The sequence below is a fragment of the Dermacentor andersoni genome, chromosome 9, assembly GCF_023375885.2.
Source record: "Dermacentor andersoni chromosome 9, qqDerAnde1_hic_scaffold, whole genome shotgun sequence".
Taxonomy (NCBI): Eukaryota; Metazoa; Arthropoda; class Arachnida; order Ixodida; family Ixodidae; genus Dermacentor; species Dermacentor andersoni.
Genome location: NC_092822.1, coordinates 124,383,054 through 124,401,444, shown reverse-complemented (window position 1 = coordinate 124,401,444; position 18,391 = coordinate 124,383,054). Strand labels below are relative to the sequence as shown.

General features: G+C 43.6%; 2 protein-coding genes across 2 annotated transcripts; both read right to left on the bottom strand.

The window, feature by feature from the left end:
• Positions 1 to 753: 753 nt before the first annotated feature.
• LOC126529589 (uncharacterized) lies at positions 754 to 10,995 on the bottom strand. The gene is made up of 10 exons (XM_072284604.1): positions 10,831 to 10,995; positions 8,398 to 8,586; positions 7,871 to 8,038; positions 7,334 to 7,531; positions 6,515 to 6,688; positions 6,237 to 6,317; positions 4,455 to 4,660; positions 3,081 to 3,237; positions 2,215 to 2,337; positions 754 to 1,058 (listed from the first exon to the last, which is right to left on the bottom strand). The coding sequence occupies exons 1-10, from the start codon at positions 10,988 to 10,990 to the stop codon at positions 1,045 to 1,047; spliced, it is 1,470 nt and encodes a 489-aa protein (XP_072140705.1). The 5' UTR covers positions 10,991 to 10,995; the 3' UTR covers positions 754 to 1,044.
• On the bottom strand, positions 8,498 to 10,823 carry LOC126530401 (uncharacterized). The gene has a single exon (XM_055070626.2). It carries the CDS (start codon positions 10,712 to 10,714, stop codon positions 9,713 to 9,715), a length of 1,002 nt encoding a protein of 333 aa, XP_054926601.2. The 5' UTR covers positions 10,715 to 10,823; the 3' UTR covers positions 8,498 to 9,712.
• Positions 10,996 to 18,391: the final 7,396 nt, after the last annotated feature.

Below are 18,391 nucleotides of genomic sequence, written 5' to 3'. Positions count from 1 at the left end.
CCACCAAGGATCTGCGTGAGAGGCGATATAATTGACGCAAAGTTTCGAACGAATCGTCGGAAGTAAGAGCAGAGGCCGATAAAACTGCGTAGCTCTTTCATAGTGGTAGGTTTTGGGAACGCAGTAACAGCACGTAGCTTCTCGGGATCCGGGCGAATGCCCTCCTTTGACACGACATGGCCTAAAATTGTGAGGTGACGAACAGCAAACCCAGACAACGCAAGGACATCCTGAGGTTGTCCGCAGGATGTGGAATCGCGGATATTTGAACATCCTCAGGCCATCCTAAAATGTCCTCAACTGATCCTACTTGGATCCATTTGTCCGTCCAAAGAACATACTCTGAACATTCTTTGGACATAATGCCAGGATCATCTCTGGGCCATTTCAGTACCTTTCCAGGATGTGCCTATGCACATTTAAATAAGCCGTGAATGTGATTACATACTGGTGCTGTACAATGGAATTACATGTGTAAATGTCACTGCCGACCCAAATCCATTTCTTTCTCCAAATCACATACTGTGAACATTCTTTTGGCATTCTGCCAGGACCATTACTGGACCACTAAGGCATGTTTCCAAGACGTGCTCACGTCCACTTCTAAAGAATCCATGAATGTGATTATATGGTGGTGTTGTACCATGTAATCATTCGTGTAAATATCACTGCTGACTTACTCTTTAAATATCTCATGTACACATCCCAACGCAATGCGTAACATGCTTCTTCTTGCAAAAAGAAAGGCTCGCGAAAGTTTAAATATAATATTTATTATAAAAAACATGAATACATAAGGCATCACTCTTAATGCGCAAGAAAATTGTCTGCCTGCTACAGCAATGCAATAATGAGTAATAAACTGTAACTGACTAAAAATGACTAGAAAATGAGGAAATAAAATACAATCCTTAAATATTAAAGAACGGAAAAGTAAAAATGAGTATTATAATGAGGAAATTAACATTAAAACAGCAAGATGTGGAAAAAAAAGTCCTCCGTGCTGTGGTTGAAACATGCTGCACTTCAGTGAGGCCTGCGTTGTCACTCCAGCAGCTCTAGAAAAGACACACAACGAATCACAGATTCAGCATCTCTGACCTACTTTTACAAGAGAAACAAGGGAAGCAAGTGAAAATACATGCCAGTAACTTAACTTGGCAATTCAAGGTGTACTCTTCAATTAAAAGGGAGATTGCAGAAATTAACTCTCAACGAGGAGGAAGTAAAGGCATATACCTTCGTGAGAGAAGGTAAGGCGTGGAGATACAAAACACAAGAGAACCAGACAACACAAATGCCGTTTGAGTTTTCTGGTTCTCTTCTTGTGTGTTCGTGTCTATGCCTTATCTTCTGTCACAACGAACCCCTACCAAACTAGTTCAACTTTCTGTAGTTCTAAGCATATACCATACTTATTCGATAATAAGGTGAGGGTGCAGTTGGGGCACCCAAGAAAAGAAAATTGGTATGGACAATAATATAAGGTGATATACAGTAGCCGACGAATTATTGAGACCCGTCGGCATTCGCTGGAAATACCAAAAAGCACAGCACCTCATCTTACTCCTGAGGTGTCGGCGGTGAAAGTTAGCAGAATAAACTGAATGACCAGTTGGGATTATATGCGGATGTTGCCTTATGGTGTGGTATCCTAGCAGTGTGGCGCGTGCTGCCACAGAAGCCACATTTCAAGGAGAAATTCACATAAACCCACACTTCATCTTTATTATTAAATTTCATTCTCAAATATTAAGTATGGAATGTACGCACAGAATACCATACTGGCTCACCTGCCAAAGCTTATTAGTTGCTACACCTCTCGCTGATGTCTAAAATTAGGATCACCAGAGATGTGGCACCGCTACCTCCATACTGAATACGTCACCTAATCTATCAGCGTCGCATATAAGGTACGGGGTAACTTCTAGGCTGAGGATTTCAGAAAAAATACCCCGCCTTCTCCTCGAATAAATACGGCCAGTGGACACTTCCCGCAAACATAAGAGTACCAGCATAAAAAAACCTGTAGCCTGTATGCTTATTCCACTAAATAATGTTAAACTGCCCAACATAATCATGTTTCAGATTGTATTTTTAAGCACTTATCAGATCAGCTGCAGGAAAACCTTTGAATTATATTTAATAGTTAAATGTTATTAGGTGGAAACCTAAATTTAATAATTACGAGAACCTATCAGAAGAAATACTCACCCGTGACTTTTTCAGACTGTTTGTTATTCTTTCTAAGCTTCTCCCCAGCGTGTCTGAGCCACGTTTTTACAACGTCCTCAACTTCACTTCTTTTCACAGTTTCAAATGTGCACTTAACACTTTCTGCAACAATAAGGAGATACTCTAGTTATCTTGACAGTCAGTCATGGCATAAAAGAGAGCAGGGTTGTAACAGAAAGGGTAACAAAAGATGAGTGGGTTGCAGTTTAGTTTACACAATTTAATGCTGTATATTAGCTGTCAATAAAAATATTCCAGAATATACATTTAATTCAGTTATGTTACTTATCTGGCCATGATGGGAGGCAAAGGTTTATGAGCAAGCCAGTGATGAACTATTTTATATAGCAAGAGCAAATAGTGTCGGCTTAATAGTGGAGAAAGATTCAAACTTCACAACTTGCATGTTTCAGACATGCGGCTAGAAACCACACATGGCCTTTGAAGGTGTTGTGCGCACCCAGTGTAGCCCTCCTGATTATTTTATCAGCCAACAGGTAGCACTTGTTCAATTTATACTACGCATGATGCACCTGTGTGGTTCTTCACAAAATGTGGCTCAATCGTACACATGCTCTCTTTAATGTGAGCTTATTTGGTATTCAGGCAATGTGCACACGTAGTTCTTGTCGAGACAAAATTAAAAAACGATTATAAGTCAATAGCAGACGTACTCCTTAAAGGTGTGGGGTGTTGAAGGGCCTTAGAAAACTATCCTGGTGCACCACAGCAACCTGCTGAAAGCTACATTATGTGTGTAGTTTAACGCTAGAAGTCCATTTCCCTGCAGGGTGAAGGGGAAGAAACTTGCCAAAAGCAGAAACAGGATACTGAAGTGTACTTACTATATATCAAGTCGCAGGTTGTCAACGACAAGAACTTCTTTCCTTTTTGTCCGAGCCAACTATATTGAACAGCCACTTCCTGGGTCATCAGGGCTTCAAGAATGCGACGCGTAGACAAACTAACATTTCTTCCTCCTAAGGCAGCGAGTTCCCGTACCTGGAATTTACAATTTTTTATACCATTACAGGAATATCAAAAGTTCAAAGAACACTAAGCAATTTTTTATAGCAGGTGAATTTGAAAGCCACACACTGAGTGAAAGCGAGTTTCAGGCTGCAGCGCAAGGTTCAATAAAACATGATTGCAGATTTTAAAGCATAAAGAATCCTAAACAAGATTTACATATTATACTAAACAGGCTACAAGTTTCTAGCATGGCACTATGTTTTCATCGGTGTTTTATACCTCAGAGGTCAGCGCTTAGTATCTCACAAAAAAGTTCGATGCAATTCCACATGACCGGCAAAGTAGTAGTCTTGTTTGATTTCATTTATGCACTTAAGCACTACAAGGGCACTGCAAAAACCTTTAACATCATTGCTATACCCTCTTCAGTCCCACTGTCCACACCCATGGACAACTTTCATCCTTCTCATAAATAAACTGCAAGTGATAGGCTAATATATTTGGTGTAATGGAAAACCGAGTGCAGGTGGCAGCATATGTCAAGCGTGTAATCCTTTTGTCGCAACCAGCTTTTCAGAAGATTGAAACTTGGTGCATTATGTACTGCTGTACCATCAATGACAAAAATTATGAATGTGCAGTACATTTTAAATGCCACTAGATATGTAGTCATGCAAATACATAGTGGCATGTAGAAGCTTTCTAGTGGTAATGCCGCTAGAAAACTAGAAATGGGCTCTGTCCACGCGCAGGAGTTGCTGATATGAGTAATTGCTCACACCATCTGTTCAAGGAAACAGCCATTTTCAGGTTTGCACGAGACCAGTTGACATAAATACTGACTTTGAAAGGTACTGTGTTATGTTGGATCTGAGGAATACACAAGTACACTGTTCACAAAATTAGTCCTTTAAGATATAGCTATTATACATTGCATTTCGTTTTTTAAGTGCAAAAAGCTAGGTACATTTCACGCTTGTATATTTTCATTATTTATTCCCTGTGATGTTATGTAATATGTAACCCCCTATGTAATGCCTGTAAAAGGGCCTTTAGGGTACATGAAGAAAAAAAATTTTTCTACCTGGAATTAAGAACTGCAGCGCACATAAAACCTTCTACATATACAAGCAAGGATACCTGCTTATTTCATACACAGAAACCTGGAAAAGTTTACCATGAGATATGTCAGTCAACCTCACGCTTATCAAATTCGTGTATAACAATACTCCACTAAAAACGCTTACCAACTTTGACTTCATTGCAGCACTTTCCGAGAGGCCTTGATCAAACAGTTCGAACTCCGTGATGTCACAAAATGGTTTTTCTAACAAATCTGCTTCAGGCTGCAGTTGTTGGTCACAAAGCTTTGCTTTTATTACATCCAGTTGGCTTCCCAGGTGCTCGACTCTCAAGATTACCGTTTGTAGAAGCCTGATGACCTGCTTAATGCCTGAAATTCACGAAGAAAATGTGTGAGGACACTCTGGCTGATCAGTTAATATTCATGCAGTTGCCAGGTTTCGTTTGGTTTGTTTAGTGTGATGCAGTCCTTCATTGATAAACAAATAACTAGCTCGTAGCCAACTGTCAAAATCAGTTGACTGGTGTGGAACTTCAGCACAGTATAGTCACCCATCCTTCATTCTTGCCAAGCCCACAAGAGTGGCTGTTTTGCTATTACAAGAGCATCAATAAAAAAATATAATTTAATAAGCTTTAGTGCCCCTTTGCTATATTGAGTTCATTGGTTGGGCTCTGGGAACCCAAAAACATTGCTCTACCAAGCATTCTGTCCACTTTTAGTCAACACCCATACAGTGGTGGCACTACATATATAAGCTATGCGAAGAACAGTGTGAAAAGGTAGCACAGGCAAGTTTTTTTCATAGGGAAATCCGATTAAGTTTGCCAAACCATTTTCCTTACTGAAATGCAGCAAATATTTGAATCAGGAATTGCCATGCTACCAATTATAATGGCAACATGTGTAAAAAGAGGTGGTGCTGTATTGTTAAAGTGGCAGTGCCAATCATGTTTCGTGTTAACATCATGAAAAATGAGGAAAGGCTCTAATGTTACATCGGTGTCACACGGCCACCTTTTATTATGACTTGAGACCGATCCTGATAGAAATTCTCAACCACAATTGACTCCCTCCCGCAATATTACAGGAAGGAGCCAATCACAAGAGCCAATCACAACCAAGAAATTCGGAAAGGATGGAAAGTGTGCTTTGCAACACTACCATTACTCCACACAATGCAGTCCAAAACATTTCTGGTTATTGCACAGCTCCTCTGCCCAAAGTAAACCAAAAGGGAGCAAATTTCCTGCTTGGGCATCTGGTCTACATTGCGACTTTATCGCATCAAACGAAAATATATTGACGTTCATACACTAGTCAATAAGCAGCAGTCAACAAGTTAACGGAGTACACAAATGGTGCTCTAGGCCATAGTAACATTAATCCGAGCCCCAAAGAGCAACTGGCTCCCTTAAGAGGAAGCTTAGCTCGAAAGTTCCTATCTAAATACCTGGGAAAGGAGAAATCGATTTTCTCGGAAACCACTGCACCAAATTTGATGAGGTTTGTTACATCGAAAAGAAAAAGGATCTAGTGACTGTTGCATTTGTCGTCAATTTGTTAAATAAAAAATGGCAAAAATTGCAAATTCTCAGAAATGAAACTATGATGTTTTTTGTAACTCAGCAATAAAAAATATCACAGTTCTGTTTATTGAACCTAATAGTCCATCTAAAGTGGACAAAATTTCTAAGCAACAAATTCATATATTTACACATGGAAAGCAATGATGAACATCTAGAAAAATAATCTATTGATGTAGCTCAAGTTTCCTTAAAGGTTGTGCAGGGCCTTCCTAGAGCATCAAGTCCATGGTTTGCATCACTGTCTTGCTTACAATTGCTCCGTTCACTCTGAATGCATGACTCTAGACAACTTGGAAGATGACTCAATCCTTTAACACATGAAACCTTTGGCTTAATATGAATTCTTAAATGCTTACCATCATCTGAAATAGGTGCAACAGACTGACTTGAATGCCACTTCTCATTGTTGCACTGTGTATTTCCCATTTGGCTTGCTTCTTCGCACGAAAAAAAAAAGAAAAATACATAATCATGTTCACCAGCAGGCCTTTAAGGTGTGTTACTGCTGAGTAGTGCTTGTGAAAGGAAGCCAGTTCTGTTACAAGACAACGTTTAGAAGTTAAGCTTTGCACATTTTGGCTACAACTTCAAGAGGTTCTGTAAGAAAGGAAACAGACAATGCTAGAATACATACTTTTCATCAAAGAGTGAGCTGTGAACGATCTTTTAATGCCCGATGATTCTTGCTTTGCATCTTGTTCCCCTCCAGACTCAACCTCACCCTCAGATTCTGAAGTCTCGCTAGCACACATTTGTGCACATGGCACTGCGCCTTGATCACCTAAAATAAGGAGAGGAAACACACCGACTCATGTGAATGACTGACAAGCATCAAATAATGTAGCAAGCAAATCATAAGGAAAATCCGTAAAGATAACTTATTCGACCATCACCAAGAAAATACACAAAGTACAAGAGCTCGTACCTAAGACTAAAAAAAATGTAACGGGTTTTGCATGCCACATCTGTGACGTGGTTTTGGAGCACACCGTAGCGAGAGATTCCAAGTTAATGTTGACAACATGGTGCTCTTATGATGCACCAGAAGGCCACCGAAGCCATGGTGAAACCTGTGACCTCGTGCTGAGCAGCACAATGCTACAGCCACTGAGCTACCATGACGGGTTGTCTCTAACACTGACTGATAGGTTTTAGTGTTCCAAAGAAACTGGAAGTGCCAAAGCAAAGGGCTCTTGCAAACCAAAAAAAAGTCAGTTTCCAGAAATAAGACACTGGTTGACCATCCTCAGTCAATCTTGTCTCAATTTTACTTTGTACATCAAAATGCACAGCCGTTAAAATGCCATTAGAAACTGCTTTATGTTCCACTTTTGCAACAACAGCTTCAGGTACAAGCCATAGTGAAAACATGCCCTATCAATTATTTATATGCTCCATCCTATGCCGACTGTTTTTCTATAACATGCCATGCTACCAGTAGATTTTTAAAGATTATTGTACCATTGCCAGACATCATCTTGGAGCAGTTCCTTCTCAACATTCAATTTTTTGCAATGACAGCATTCTAAACATGCATTCCTTATATTATCAAAAGGCACAGACATACTGCAAATGTTGGGATCATTAGCCCTAGATGTTGATGCATGTGGTGACTGCTTGTGAACACGTCTCCCATCCCTCTTCTGTGCTTCTAAAATTGAAAAAACGACATTGAAAGGATTCGAGAAACAGGCTACAATTCCTTAGTGTACCAACCACATGCAATGTGATTTCAAAGCTCAGATGTCGCCAGTTTCTAGTGAAAGCAGAGAGATTCATTTTACAGAGCTGTATAAAAATTTACAATGTAGAGGTGAATTTGCAAAATGGCAGGTCACTGCCCACCTGCCAGGGAAACCCACATGTGTTTTCTTTGAAGGTGCAGGCCTACTTTGCATATTAATGGGAAAAATTATGTGGCATAGAAAAATTAATACGAAGAATATAGTGAAGAAAGCTTGCTAGTGTGAAAACCAAATAGTAAACATACTTTTCATCATAGAGGGCGGTGGAAGTGGTAGTCGCTGCACACTTTCCGGACTTGAGCTAAGGGCTCTTCGTTGCTTTTTTCTTTTGCCCCGTCCCAGGTCCACTTCACTCCCCAAGTCTGACCCATCTTCAGCTTGCTTAAGCTTTTGTCGCGCTGCATCATATGTTCCTACAGAAAGTGAAAAATAATAATGAGCATAAATTCAAGTATTGCCCCAATTATTCAACTGAATGTAATTTTAGATAAGTTTTCTAATAACGTTAAGAGATCTAGAGTTACCATGTAACCTTAAACAAATTGTTGCGCCAGTGCGTATATCAGCTTTCATTTCTGAATGAAAAAGTGATTGTCACCTAGTAAGCATGTAAAAACTGCAGTTGCGCCACCAAAGAAAATCTTTCTAAAGTTACTTTTTAGTTCAGAGATGTGTGCACACATTGCAATTTCAAGTACATTGCCAAAATGAGCATGATTACTATGTTATGAGACATGCTACAAAAGAATTAGAAGAGAAATATAAAACTTACTGAATGTGTCTATGGGCACACATGGCACGACTTGCCAGTTGGAGGATGGAGAGGCTCCACATTTTGCTAAATACGAAACATTCTTGGAATCCTGTGGCCACAAGCAGACATCGCCATGCAGCCACTTGGTATGTACAAGAGCCACAGAGTTGCCTTCCTCTGGAAACTTGACAACTGCATATTGATCACCTTAAAGAAAAACATTATACGTATTGTACAATTCTACATACAGGAGTTTCTTCATCATTTACATCTTCAGATGCACAAGAGGAAATACAACCAGCTTCTTTTTGAATGGAACTCGCATGCATTTTTCTGAGACCCATGTCAGAGGCCAACACCGCAGCAAAGAAGGCTTGGACACAATCAATATTCCCAGTGCTGATGAGGGACAGGGTGTCAAATATACGTCATCTTTCTTCAGGAACTTCCTTCCAATTATGTATGGCATACCTTGTGCATTATGGGCAAAGTTCTCCACCACAACTACACTTCCATCAAGGAGCTTGCAGCAGTTATTCCTCCTACTAGTGTCTAAGACAATTCCTTCTGGAAACGTCACTTTTTTGAACTGTGGCCCTTGGCAAAGAGGCACAAGAGGCCCATCTCGATGTTGTGCAGTGAGCAGGTGGGAACTGCTTACAGTCATTTTTTTTCTGCACTGAAGCTTCTTTGTTTCAGCAATTCTGTTTGACAGTTGCTCCAGTGGCTGCTGCGGCTTTCTTAGAAGCTTCTTGATGGTGCCCATGTGGCTCTCAAACGGAAATGCACTCCATGAGTCCAGTGGCCCCAAATGTCTTGCATCATCTGCAAGGTGGCATAGCCCATGTACATTATAGGATACACGGTGCTGCCCATATATTTCTGCAAAGCCTCTAACAAATAACTTCAAAAGCTCCTCAGCATAGTCGAGCTCGGCAGCTACTGCGCTTTGTGATGCAAGTATGGTTATTGCTACATGAAGACACAGAAAGTTTTCATACATCCCTTGTGGCACTACAGAAAACAACACCAGTGGACCACTATAAAACAAAAAAAACCTGAATTCTGTTGCTTTCCAGCGATCTATGTCATGTAGACCTCTTGGACGTCGATTGAAGTCAGATGGTACAAAAAGAGAAAGCTCTGTTTGCTTGGCTGAAATGCGATTTTGTGCAGAAGCCCCTTGTCTAATCTGCTTGGGACCTCGAAACCACAACAGAAGCAGTTTTCGCATGACTCCTAGACACACAAGATGCATATAATCCAGTGGCACGTCTTTGACCAAGTCAAGTGGCAACTCCTCAAGAACTGTATTGCCAATATGGTGTTGCTCTTAAAATTGGCCTCGAAATGTGGTGTTAGTGCGCAGATTCCCACTTTTTGCCGGAAAGCACACTCTCCCTTCACTGTAGAGGCCTTTCACAGTGCATTTTGTACAGCTGTAGTACCCAGTGTGGTTTCTTACACTCAGGATAAATGCTCTTGCAGGTGCATCGCAGATGATGGCATTTATTCTGATAGGTATAACCTGTGCACCAAAATAGATGCCAGAGCTAATGATTTCCTTAACTTCATCAACAAACTGACGAAGAAACTCATTTGCATCATCTGGTTTTTTCTCGCCAAAGAAGACACCCGCAACAAAAGGGTCATGAGCTTCGATTTTCTTTACATGACAAAGTATCGTCCAAAATTGTTTTCTCGAGCTCTTTGCCAGAGGGAGCCCATCAACGTGAAAATTGAGAGCAAGCTCCAATGGTACATCCTTTGCTATTTCTAGCAGTTCACGAAGAGGTTGCACGATACCAAAGTGGCAGTACCGCCCTCCAGCTATGTTGACTATGTTTAATGACTTTCTGGGCGTTTCTAGCAGCGTTCTTGCTGATCGTGGAAGACAAGAAAAACATTCATGACCACGCAAGATTCTCAAAAGGGCAGTAACTGAGCTGTGGGAACAGCCGTACTGAATGGCCCATGCTTGTAATTGGTCGCTTAACGGCGTGACATCGTCTACCTCAGGTTGCTCTTCTTGATGCACATTCGTTTGCTTCATTTGCTCCTGCAGGCACTCAGAATCCGAACTACTGCTGCAGAACACGGCGTCGTGCTCGATGCTGGGCCGCTCACGTTGGTCGGATTCCGATGCAACATGGCTGAACAATGAGCTCCCACTAGCAGCGTCAAGTTGATTGCGCCAAGTGCTCTCTCCAGAGCCAGATGGGTACACATTATTCTGCTCGCTATTAGTTACAGTTTGCGATGGATTTAGGATCATAAAGAATTCATCTACTCTTCGGTTCCTCAAGCGGCGAAACCACCGGTCACTCGCCGACATGGTGCACAACGGTACAGTACTTGGCGCTAAGCGTGAACAAGTAGTCGTCTCTAGAATACCGCAACAAACTCCTCCACTTAAGGTTTTTATTTCACTAACAAGTAAAATGCACTCACCTCCTTTTTCCGATTCCGAGGGCATGCCTCCGAGGAACAAAATACCGCAACGGAGGTCGCTGCAAACTCTGCCGCGGTAAATACAGAAAACGCGCGAAACGTAATGAAACGTTGACGGCTGACTGGCCTTCTGCTTGGACGTGACTTGACTTTGTTGCATGCACAACGTTGCCATCATTAGCCAATCTCAAAAGCCTTGTTTTTATGCTCAACAAGTGCCGGAACCCTCCGAGATTGCCTTTTGTTGAGAGCCTGCACGTGCAAGCAAGCCACTGAAGCACAGCCTAGAAAAATATGAGAAAAAGGATGTTTGGAAGCGAAAAAACGTAAGGGAAATTCCCCTGAGAAATTGTTGGACAGTAAGTAATCATTGTATAGTATATATAACTTTAAAAAAAGAAACAGCAGTTGGCAACCAACACACGTAGGGCTCGCGCGGAGTTGTGTTACTCCGCCTGCCAATGTGACCTTTTCGAAATGGCGTCGTGCTTGATACCTCCAGAGCGTCTGCTGTTCTTGAAGAGGCTTTTCATCGGAGGAAGCGATAAGGTGTGCAACAGACATGAACAAAGTATATGAAGTCTGAGCATTTCAATCAAATGTTTGCGGTACAGTTCATTTTACTGCTGACCCCGTTTTACTCATGAAATTTCACTGCCGACTTAAACTTGACAATAAATAGTTGCTGCGAAGCATGCGTTTTATTTCAGCTCAATAAAAAATTTGGTTTTCACCATTCCACTAATGCAGACGAGTGAAAACGTCCAAAATTACGCGCTTAGAATTTTGTTTTTTTGGTTACCATCTTATTTAGGTAACAGGGAAAGTTTGAAGTACGAACTATTTGCAGCCTCGTGGAGGAACAGTGGCTAGCGGTTATGAGGGCGTGGGATCAGTCTTTTTCTGGGGCGTCCAATCAAGCTTGCTACCTACATTTTAGTATAAGTTTCAGCATTCTTGCCTTGAAAATTTGCATAGGTTTAAGCCTGCTGCAGCTAAACTGTGGGTGTTCCAGGTATTGCACTACCACCGAAATCGGCCACTCACCTCCGCTGCCTTGGTCGGCCTGGTATTGCGCCAACACCGCGTTCAGTCCACGTATGGCGCGTTACGTTACCCCATGTATTCCTACGGAGCGCGTAGATAAGTGTTAAAGACGAACAGATAGGCAGATTTCGGGGGCAGATATATATATATATATATATATATATATATATATATATATATATATATATAATTGAAGATTTATTCAATTGCCTTGCTCTTAATTCCAAGACAGATTTATGCCGGCATGCACATTGCATGGCATAGATACGATGGTTAGCATATCGTTCGTTGCCGCAGGCATGTGAACTTCTGTCACTATCGCTAATTGACAATGAATATGCTGTATATATATAATTCATTTATAATTTTCTGGATAATAATGTAGGCTCTTTTCAGGACTTCCAGAGGACGTCCTATCACGCACATTTTCGGGATAAAAATGTAGGCTCTTTTCGGGACTTCCTGAGGATGTTCTATAAGGTACATTTTCTGGAACAAGATACCAGGTCGTGCTAGGGATGTCCTCAGTTCGTCCGCTACGGGATGAGGACATTTTGACCATTTCAGGACATCCTGAGGATGTTTTGTGTTGTCTGGGAATCTACACTTCTTCAGGTTAAGTTGGAACCCGGCGTTGGTCAAGCAAGTGAGTACGTGCTGGAGGCGGAGCAGGTGCGTTGCGAAATCAGGGGTGAACACCACAATGTCGTCAAGATAGCAAAGACAGATTTTCCATTTGAGGCCACGTAGAACATTATCCATCATTCTTTCTAACATAGCAGGAGCGTTGCAAAGTCCGAAAGGCATGACGGTGAATGCATACAAGCCGTCTGGTGTAACAAAGGCAGTTTTCGGGCGATCGGCCTCTGCCATCGGAACCTGCCAGTAGCCTGACCGCAAATCCAGCGAAGAACTCGGCTCCCTGTAAACAGTCCAGAGCATCATCGATGCGTGGTAATGGGTAGACGTCCTTCAGCGTGATCTTGTTCAATCGTCGAAAATCAACACAGAAGCGGATGGAACCGTCTTTTTTTGTGACGAGGACCACGGGAGAGGCCCATGGGTTTTGGGAAGGTTGAATGACGCCTCGACGGAGCATGTCATCGACCTGGTCTGCAATGACGCGACGTTCCGTAGCGGACACGCGATATCGTCTTTGTCGCAGCGGTGAGTGAGAGGCAGTGTCGATGTAATGCTCCACCGTTGATGCACGGCCAAGAGATGGTTGCGCAACGTCGAAAGAACGGCGGAAGGGCTGAAGGAGTGCGAGAAGTTGAGATCGCTGCGAATGCGTCAGATCTTCGGCGATGAATGGGCTGAACCCACCAGTCCATGTTGAGTCGGGTACGGAGAGGGCACTCAGTTCATGGACGGCAGTAGAAGGCACTTCGTCGAGGACGGAGACAATTCGTGTTGAATCGACCGACTCGACGTAACCAAGACATTCGCGGCGGAGCAGTGATAGCGGCGATGAAAGATGATTGTAACTGGGCATCGTGCTGACACCGGCGGCAAGGTCAAGAGCTGCAAAGGGCAAAGGAAGCGCTTTTCGGGTAACAAAGTTATGAGAGGGCATCAAGAAGACCGTCCCGTCGGATATGATACTACAGAAGACTGGTACGAATGCTGAAGAGCGCGGAGGAATACAGGTGTCTTCTTTCACGACAATTTTAGCGGCAGTATGAACATCGACGGAGGCCAGGTCAGCAAGGTGGAAAAGTTCAATCTCAGCCCGAGCGCAATTGATGATGGCATTGTGGCGTGAGAGAAAATCCCATCCTAGAATAACGGTATGGGAGCACGATGAAATAACTATGTATTCAATCGTGTACAAAACGTCCTGTATGGGCACACGGGCAGCACAAGCAGCGGTAGGGCGAATGGGTTGAGCACTCGCCGTTCGGAGCGACAATCCAGACAGAGGCGTCGTCACTTTACGAAGCGAACGGCAAAATCTTGCATCCATAACTGAAATAGCGGCACCGGTATCGACGAGGGCGACTGTAGCGACATCTTTGATAAACACATCAATGACATTGGCAGGTAAAGGAGGAAGACTTCGGCATGTCGACACTTGCGCAGTTCTTGCCTCAGGAACTGCGTCGTCTAGTTTCCCTCTTCGTTACAGACGGGCCGTCGACGCATAGGGGAAAGCGATCGGCGACGTGGGGAGGGTGACCGGAGGCGTTCGAAGCGAGGACGGCGATCAGTCTGGGAGCGAGGTGGTGATGGGTCGAAGGGTTCGTAAGGCGCATTTGCATCAGGCGGCACATAGGGCGCTCGGCGATCGTCATCGAACGCCTGCGATCGGCGGCGGCAGAACCTTGGGACATGACCGGAATACCTACATGCGAAGCATAAAAGGCGATTGTCCGGCGTACGCCACGGGTTAGCGACGGCAGTGGTGGTCCAGCGGACGGGAGGGGGAGGGCGGTGCACAGGCTGCTGGAAGCGACGCACGGGCACAATGCTAGGGGCCATTACAGCAACCGTAGCATAAGTGAGTGGTGTAGTCACGACATCTTGCTGGTGAACAGTCGGCAACGCTTCCGCGACCTCTTCATGGATCACGTTACGAAGATGAGACGGCAAAGTGCTGGCAGACTCCTGAGTAACGGACGCCAGAGATAGCTGTCGTGCAACTTCTTCGCGGACGAAATCCTTGATTTGGGTTATCAGGGAGGCTTGTTCTGGGCCGGTGGTCAGGCTGCAGAGTGACGTCGCATTTGGTGTGGGATGTCGCCTTGTCAGAGCTCGCTGCTTACGCTCGCTGCTTACGCATCATAGCTCTGGCACAAGCTGATGACGTCGCCAACAGTGCGTGGGTTCTTGGACAGAAGCATCTGGAACGCGTCATCATCGATTCCCTTCATGACGCGCTTGATCTTATCGCTTCCGTCATGGCATCGTTCACGCGCCTGCACAAATCTAGAATGTCTTCTATATAGCTGGTGAATGTCTCACCCGTGTCCTGTGCGCGTGTACGCAAACGCTGCTCGGCTCGGAGTTTCCTGACGGCGGGTCGGTCAAATACTTCTGTAATCGAAGTCTTGAACGCCGACCACGTTCGGATATCCCTCTCATGATTTCTGAACCAGAGACTGGCCACGCCCGCGGGATAAAATGGTACGTAAGACAGTTTATCTGAGTCATTCCATTTGTTATGAACGCTCACGCGCTCGTAGAACGACAGCCACTCTTCAACGTCGTTGTCGTCGGTTCCGCTGAAGATGGGAGGCTCCCGTTGGCGAACGGTGCCAGGGCAAGGGACGGGTGGCGGTGGAAGAGTCTGCTGGTCGGCGTCCGGCATGGCAGAGGGTAGCGTCTGAGAACGGAGTTCCAGGATGGTAGAGTGGAACGTTACGCCGCACGGCTCCACCACTTGTAAAGGAGATTTATTAGGGTTCGTAGCGACCGCCGGTTCCACGATGCACAGAGCAGTTCCCGAGCTCGAGCTTCTGCTGCGCGCTTGATGCTGCCGATGCTGCTGACCCAGTGCGCACGTTCGTTATCTTCCTTACAATATATATATATATATATATATATATATATATATATATATATATGTATTAGCGCTTTCCTTAAACAAATATTCTTCTTGTGTATACAGTGTCAGGTCATTACTTTCTTCACCTCTCTTCTTTCGTCTATGTTGCATCATGCTGCCAAGCAAGGCATCGCTATAAATCTGCACCCCCTTGCCCACCTTTCAGTTATTCTGCACTGCGTGTAATTCATTACTGACCTTTATATATTCGATGTATCTTGCAAATAGCTTCTGAACATTTTACGCAAGAAAAGCTTTAGGTTCATGAATGAAATATGAGCTCCACTTTCAGGGCCTCTATAAGTGATGGGTGCTTCTTCTTAATCTGTGAGCCAGAGATGGATCCTGGGCAGCCTCTACAGGGGGGACCACGTCAAAATATTCAAAAGAGAAGGGGGACCTCATTGCACACTATGAGCGCTAAAATGCCAGCATTCTCAGGAGAAGCCTGGGCCCTCCGGATTCGGAATCTGCCGGTGCTGCAAGCTCATTTCATTCTAAGCCGCGGCGAGGAAGCACCATATGCAATTAGGTCATGCACAGATACTTGTGTAACTAGCTTAGTACCATGTTTTTGTGGTTTTTATATGTTTCCATTACTTTCACTGTGCTAAGGCAGTCAATGTGTAGTAATACAGCTTTATGAATGCTTGTGCCTATCATATATTTTATGGGGAAAATAACTGTTAGTGATTTGCTTGTAAGGATGACTGTTTGCAGATTAACAGCCTCACATGCATTAAAAGAAGGTTCCAGTTACTCTTGCTTGTGATTTTGAGAAGTCAGTGATGAACTCTGAGCATGTATACTTCTATTTGAGTTCTAAGTATTGCAGTTGCATATATGCACACCTAGCACATGCTTGGAAGTTTAAGAAATGAGGTGTCGCAATCTTTGCATTGTTACTGTTGAGGTAGTAAATGCTTAGCATGGGTCATTAAATGATTTCCAAGGATCGATCTGTCCAAGATCTGGCAACAATGCTCTTAACATGCATTGTGAATGGCAGTCTGCATGTTGGCCGTATAAATAGATCAGAGTATTCGACATGCCATCTACTACAGTGTGGCAGCAGTGTTCAGAGTCTGAGTGAATGTTAGCATGAGGCTACTAAGTGGCGCACTTGACTGGGGATGCAGAGGTTGAGGGAGTAGGGGGAAGGCGGGGGGTCGGGGCTTTGCCAGCCACATGCAGACATCTTGGGGAAGGGGTTATGTGTCCTTCGTGCCCTCCCGCCCCCGGTATATGCCACTGACGTTGCTACATGCTACAGGAGTTGAGCACTTGGGGCACATTTCTTGGAATACCTTAGGCGATCCCTAAGCCCAAGTGATGGATTGTCTAAGGGTCACTCCAGGACAGTCTCTGAACAGATATTTCCTGCGCACGGGTAAGGTCACAGGCAAGGAGCAGACTTATCGGGGAAGTAAGGCACATATATACGTGTCCCACCAGAGACAAGATTCCAGTGTGTGGTGAAAAGCATGGGGATTAAATGGAAGGAATACAGTTAGGTGTCACAAATGAGGCAGTTGATTGAGCCAATTGGTCTGCCGAAATGGTTGAACCAATTCCATCTGTGCCCTTGTGCTCAGTGCACATCAATACTGAGATGTGAAGAAGTGTAGAATCTGTGAATTTATTGACAGATTTGTAGCATTCTTAACAGTAACTTGTTTGAGCTGCTTCACTGCAGTAAGTGATTGAATCTTTTATCGTAAGTGACAGAGAGGGACTTGCACTATTTTGATGATGGCTGCTGTACAGATGGGCTAGCTGGCATCGTGAGAGGCTTGCAATTCAAGTAGTAGTGAGTTGGGCGTTTCTGCCTTAAACGTGATGAATAAACCAATAACGGGGTGAGATGGGCTCACATAGTTTTGTTGTGCTCAGCATGTCACAGATGCTTATTTCTGGTAAGCCTCAAAAGATTCCATAGTGCCATGTTGTGTAACAAGCTTTTTTATATCTGGAAATATGTAGATAGAAAGAGTCTTATGGGCTCAGTGTATAGCAATTGTCATCGATCGTCAACTTGCCCTCCCTAAAGCCGCATTGATACGGCTTATTTAGCTTTCTAGAGAGTGTAGGAGATGATTTATCATTTTCTCGAAGACTTTGCATAGACAGCTACAGTAAGTACCACAGACCTGTTGCTAGCTGCCAAAGATGGATCCTAATCTTGCTTCCTTGAGAAGAGGAATTACAATGACTTTCTTTTTTATGCAGAACGAACATGCCTGAAATGACAGATTTTTTTTATAATTTAAAGAATCATTAGTGGTTCAGGATGCAAGTGTTTTAATATCTCGTGTATGTATAATTCGATCAAGTTCCAGGGGCAGATTATTACGAAATTTCAGGAGGCTTTAAGCTCAGAATGATAATAGCTATAATGTGGAGCATACTTTGCTTGTTTTCGTTCAGCCATTTCACATAAAAGAATCTTAATAATGTGCATCACTATAGAAAATAGGTTCGAAATGTGAAGCTCCCACCCTCCCCAGATGCATTCTTTGCCTGACCTCGTAATGTGTTTCCTTAATTGATAATTAGCCAATGGCAATTCAAGCATGGGTTTGCTTCTGTTGAAGCCTTCGAAGCCCAACAAGCAAAGCCTACGACTGGGTCACCTTTCATTATACATTATCTTGAATACATTTTTAAGATCTTCGGGACTGGCCCAGTTTACTATTACTGTTTCAAGGATCCGCTCATTTTACTCGACGATACGCACGAGGACGCGGCTAATCCCGGGAACGCAGGAAAAGAAAGCTTCTGTTTATAATTGAGCACAAGAGTGGCGGCCGCATCAGTTTCTCCGCCATCCGAGTCAGTAATATTTGCGCAGCTATGATGACATTAAGACGCACGGCGCTGCAGGAAATGGGGTGTCAAAAGTGGTTCACTGGTTGCTTCTATCTCGAAAACGATTCGTGGTGACGGACTTTTGTGGTAGACAGCTAG

Coding starts and splice junctions, on each gene's coding strand:
- LOC126530401 (XM_055070626.2), bottom strand. CDS start 10,714: ATGTCGGCGAGTGACCGGTGGTTTCGCCGCTTGAGGAACCGAAGAGTA.
- LOC126529589 (XM_072284604.1), bottom strand. CDS start 10,990: ATGCAACAAAGTCAAGTCACGTCCAAGCAGAAGGCCAGTCAGCCGTCA. Junction 8,039..8,397: donor TGTGCCCATAGACACATTCA/GTAAGTTTTATA, acceptor CACTTTCTGTAG/GAACATATGATGCAGCGCGA. Junction 4,661..6,236: donor TGCACCTATTTCAGATGATG/GTAAGCATTTAA, acceptor CGTGAATTTCAG/GCATTAAGCAGGTCATCAGG.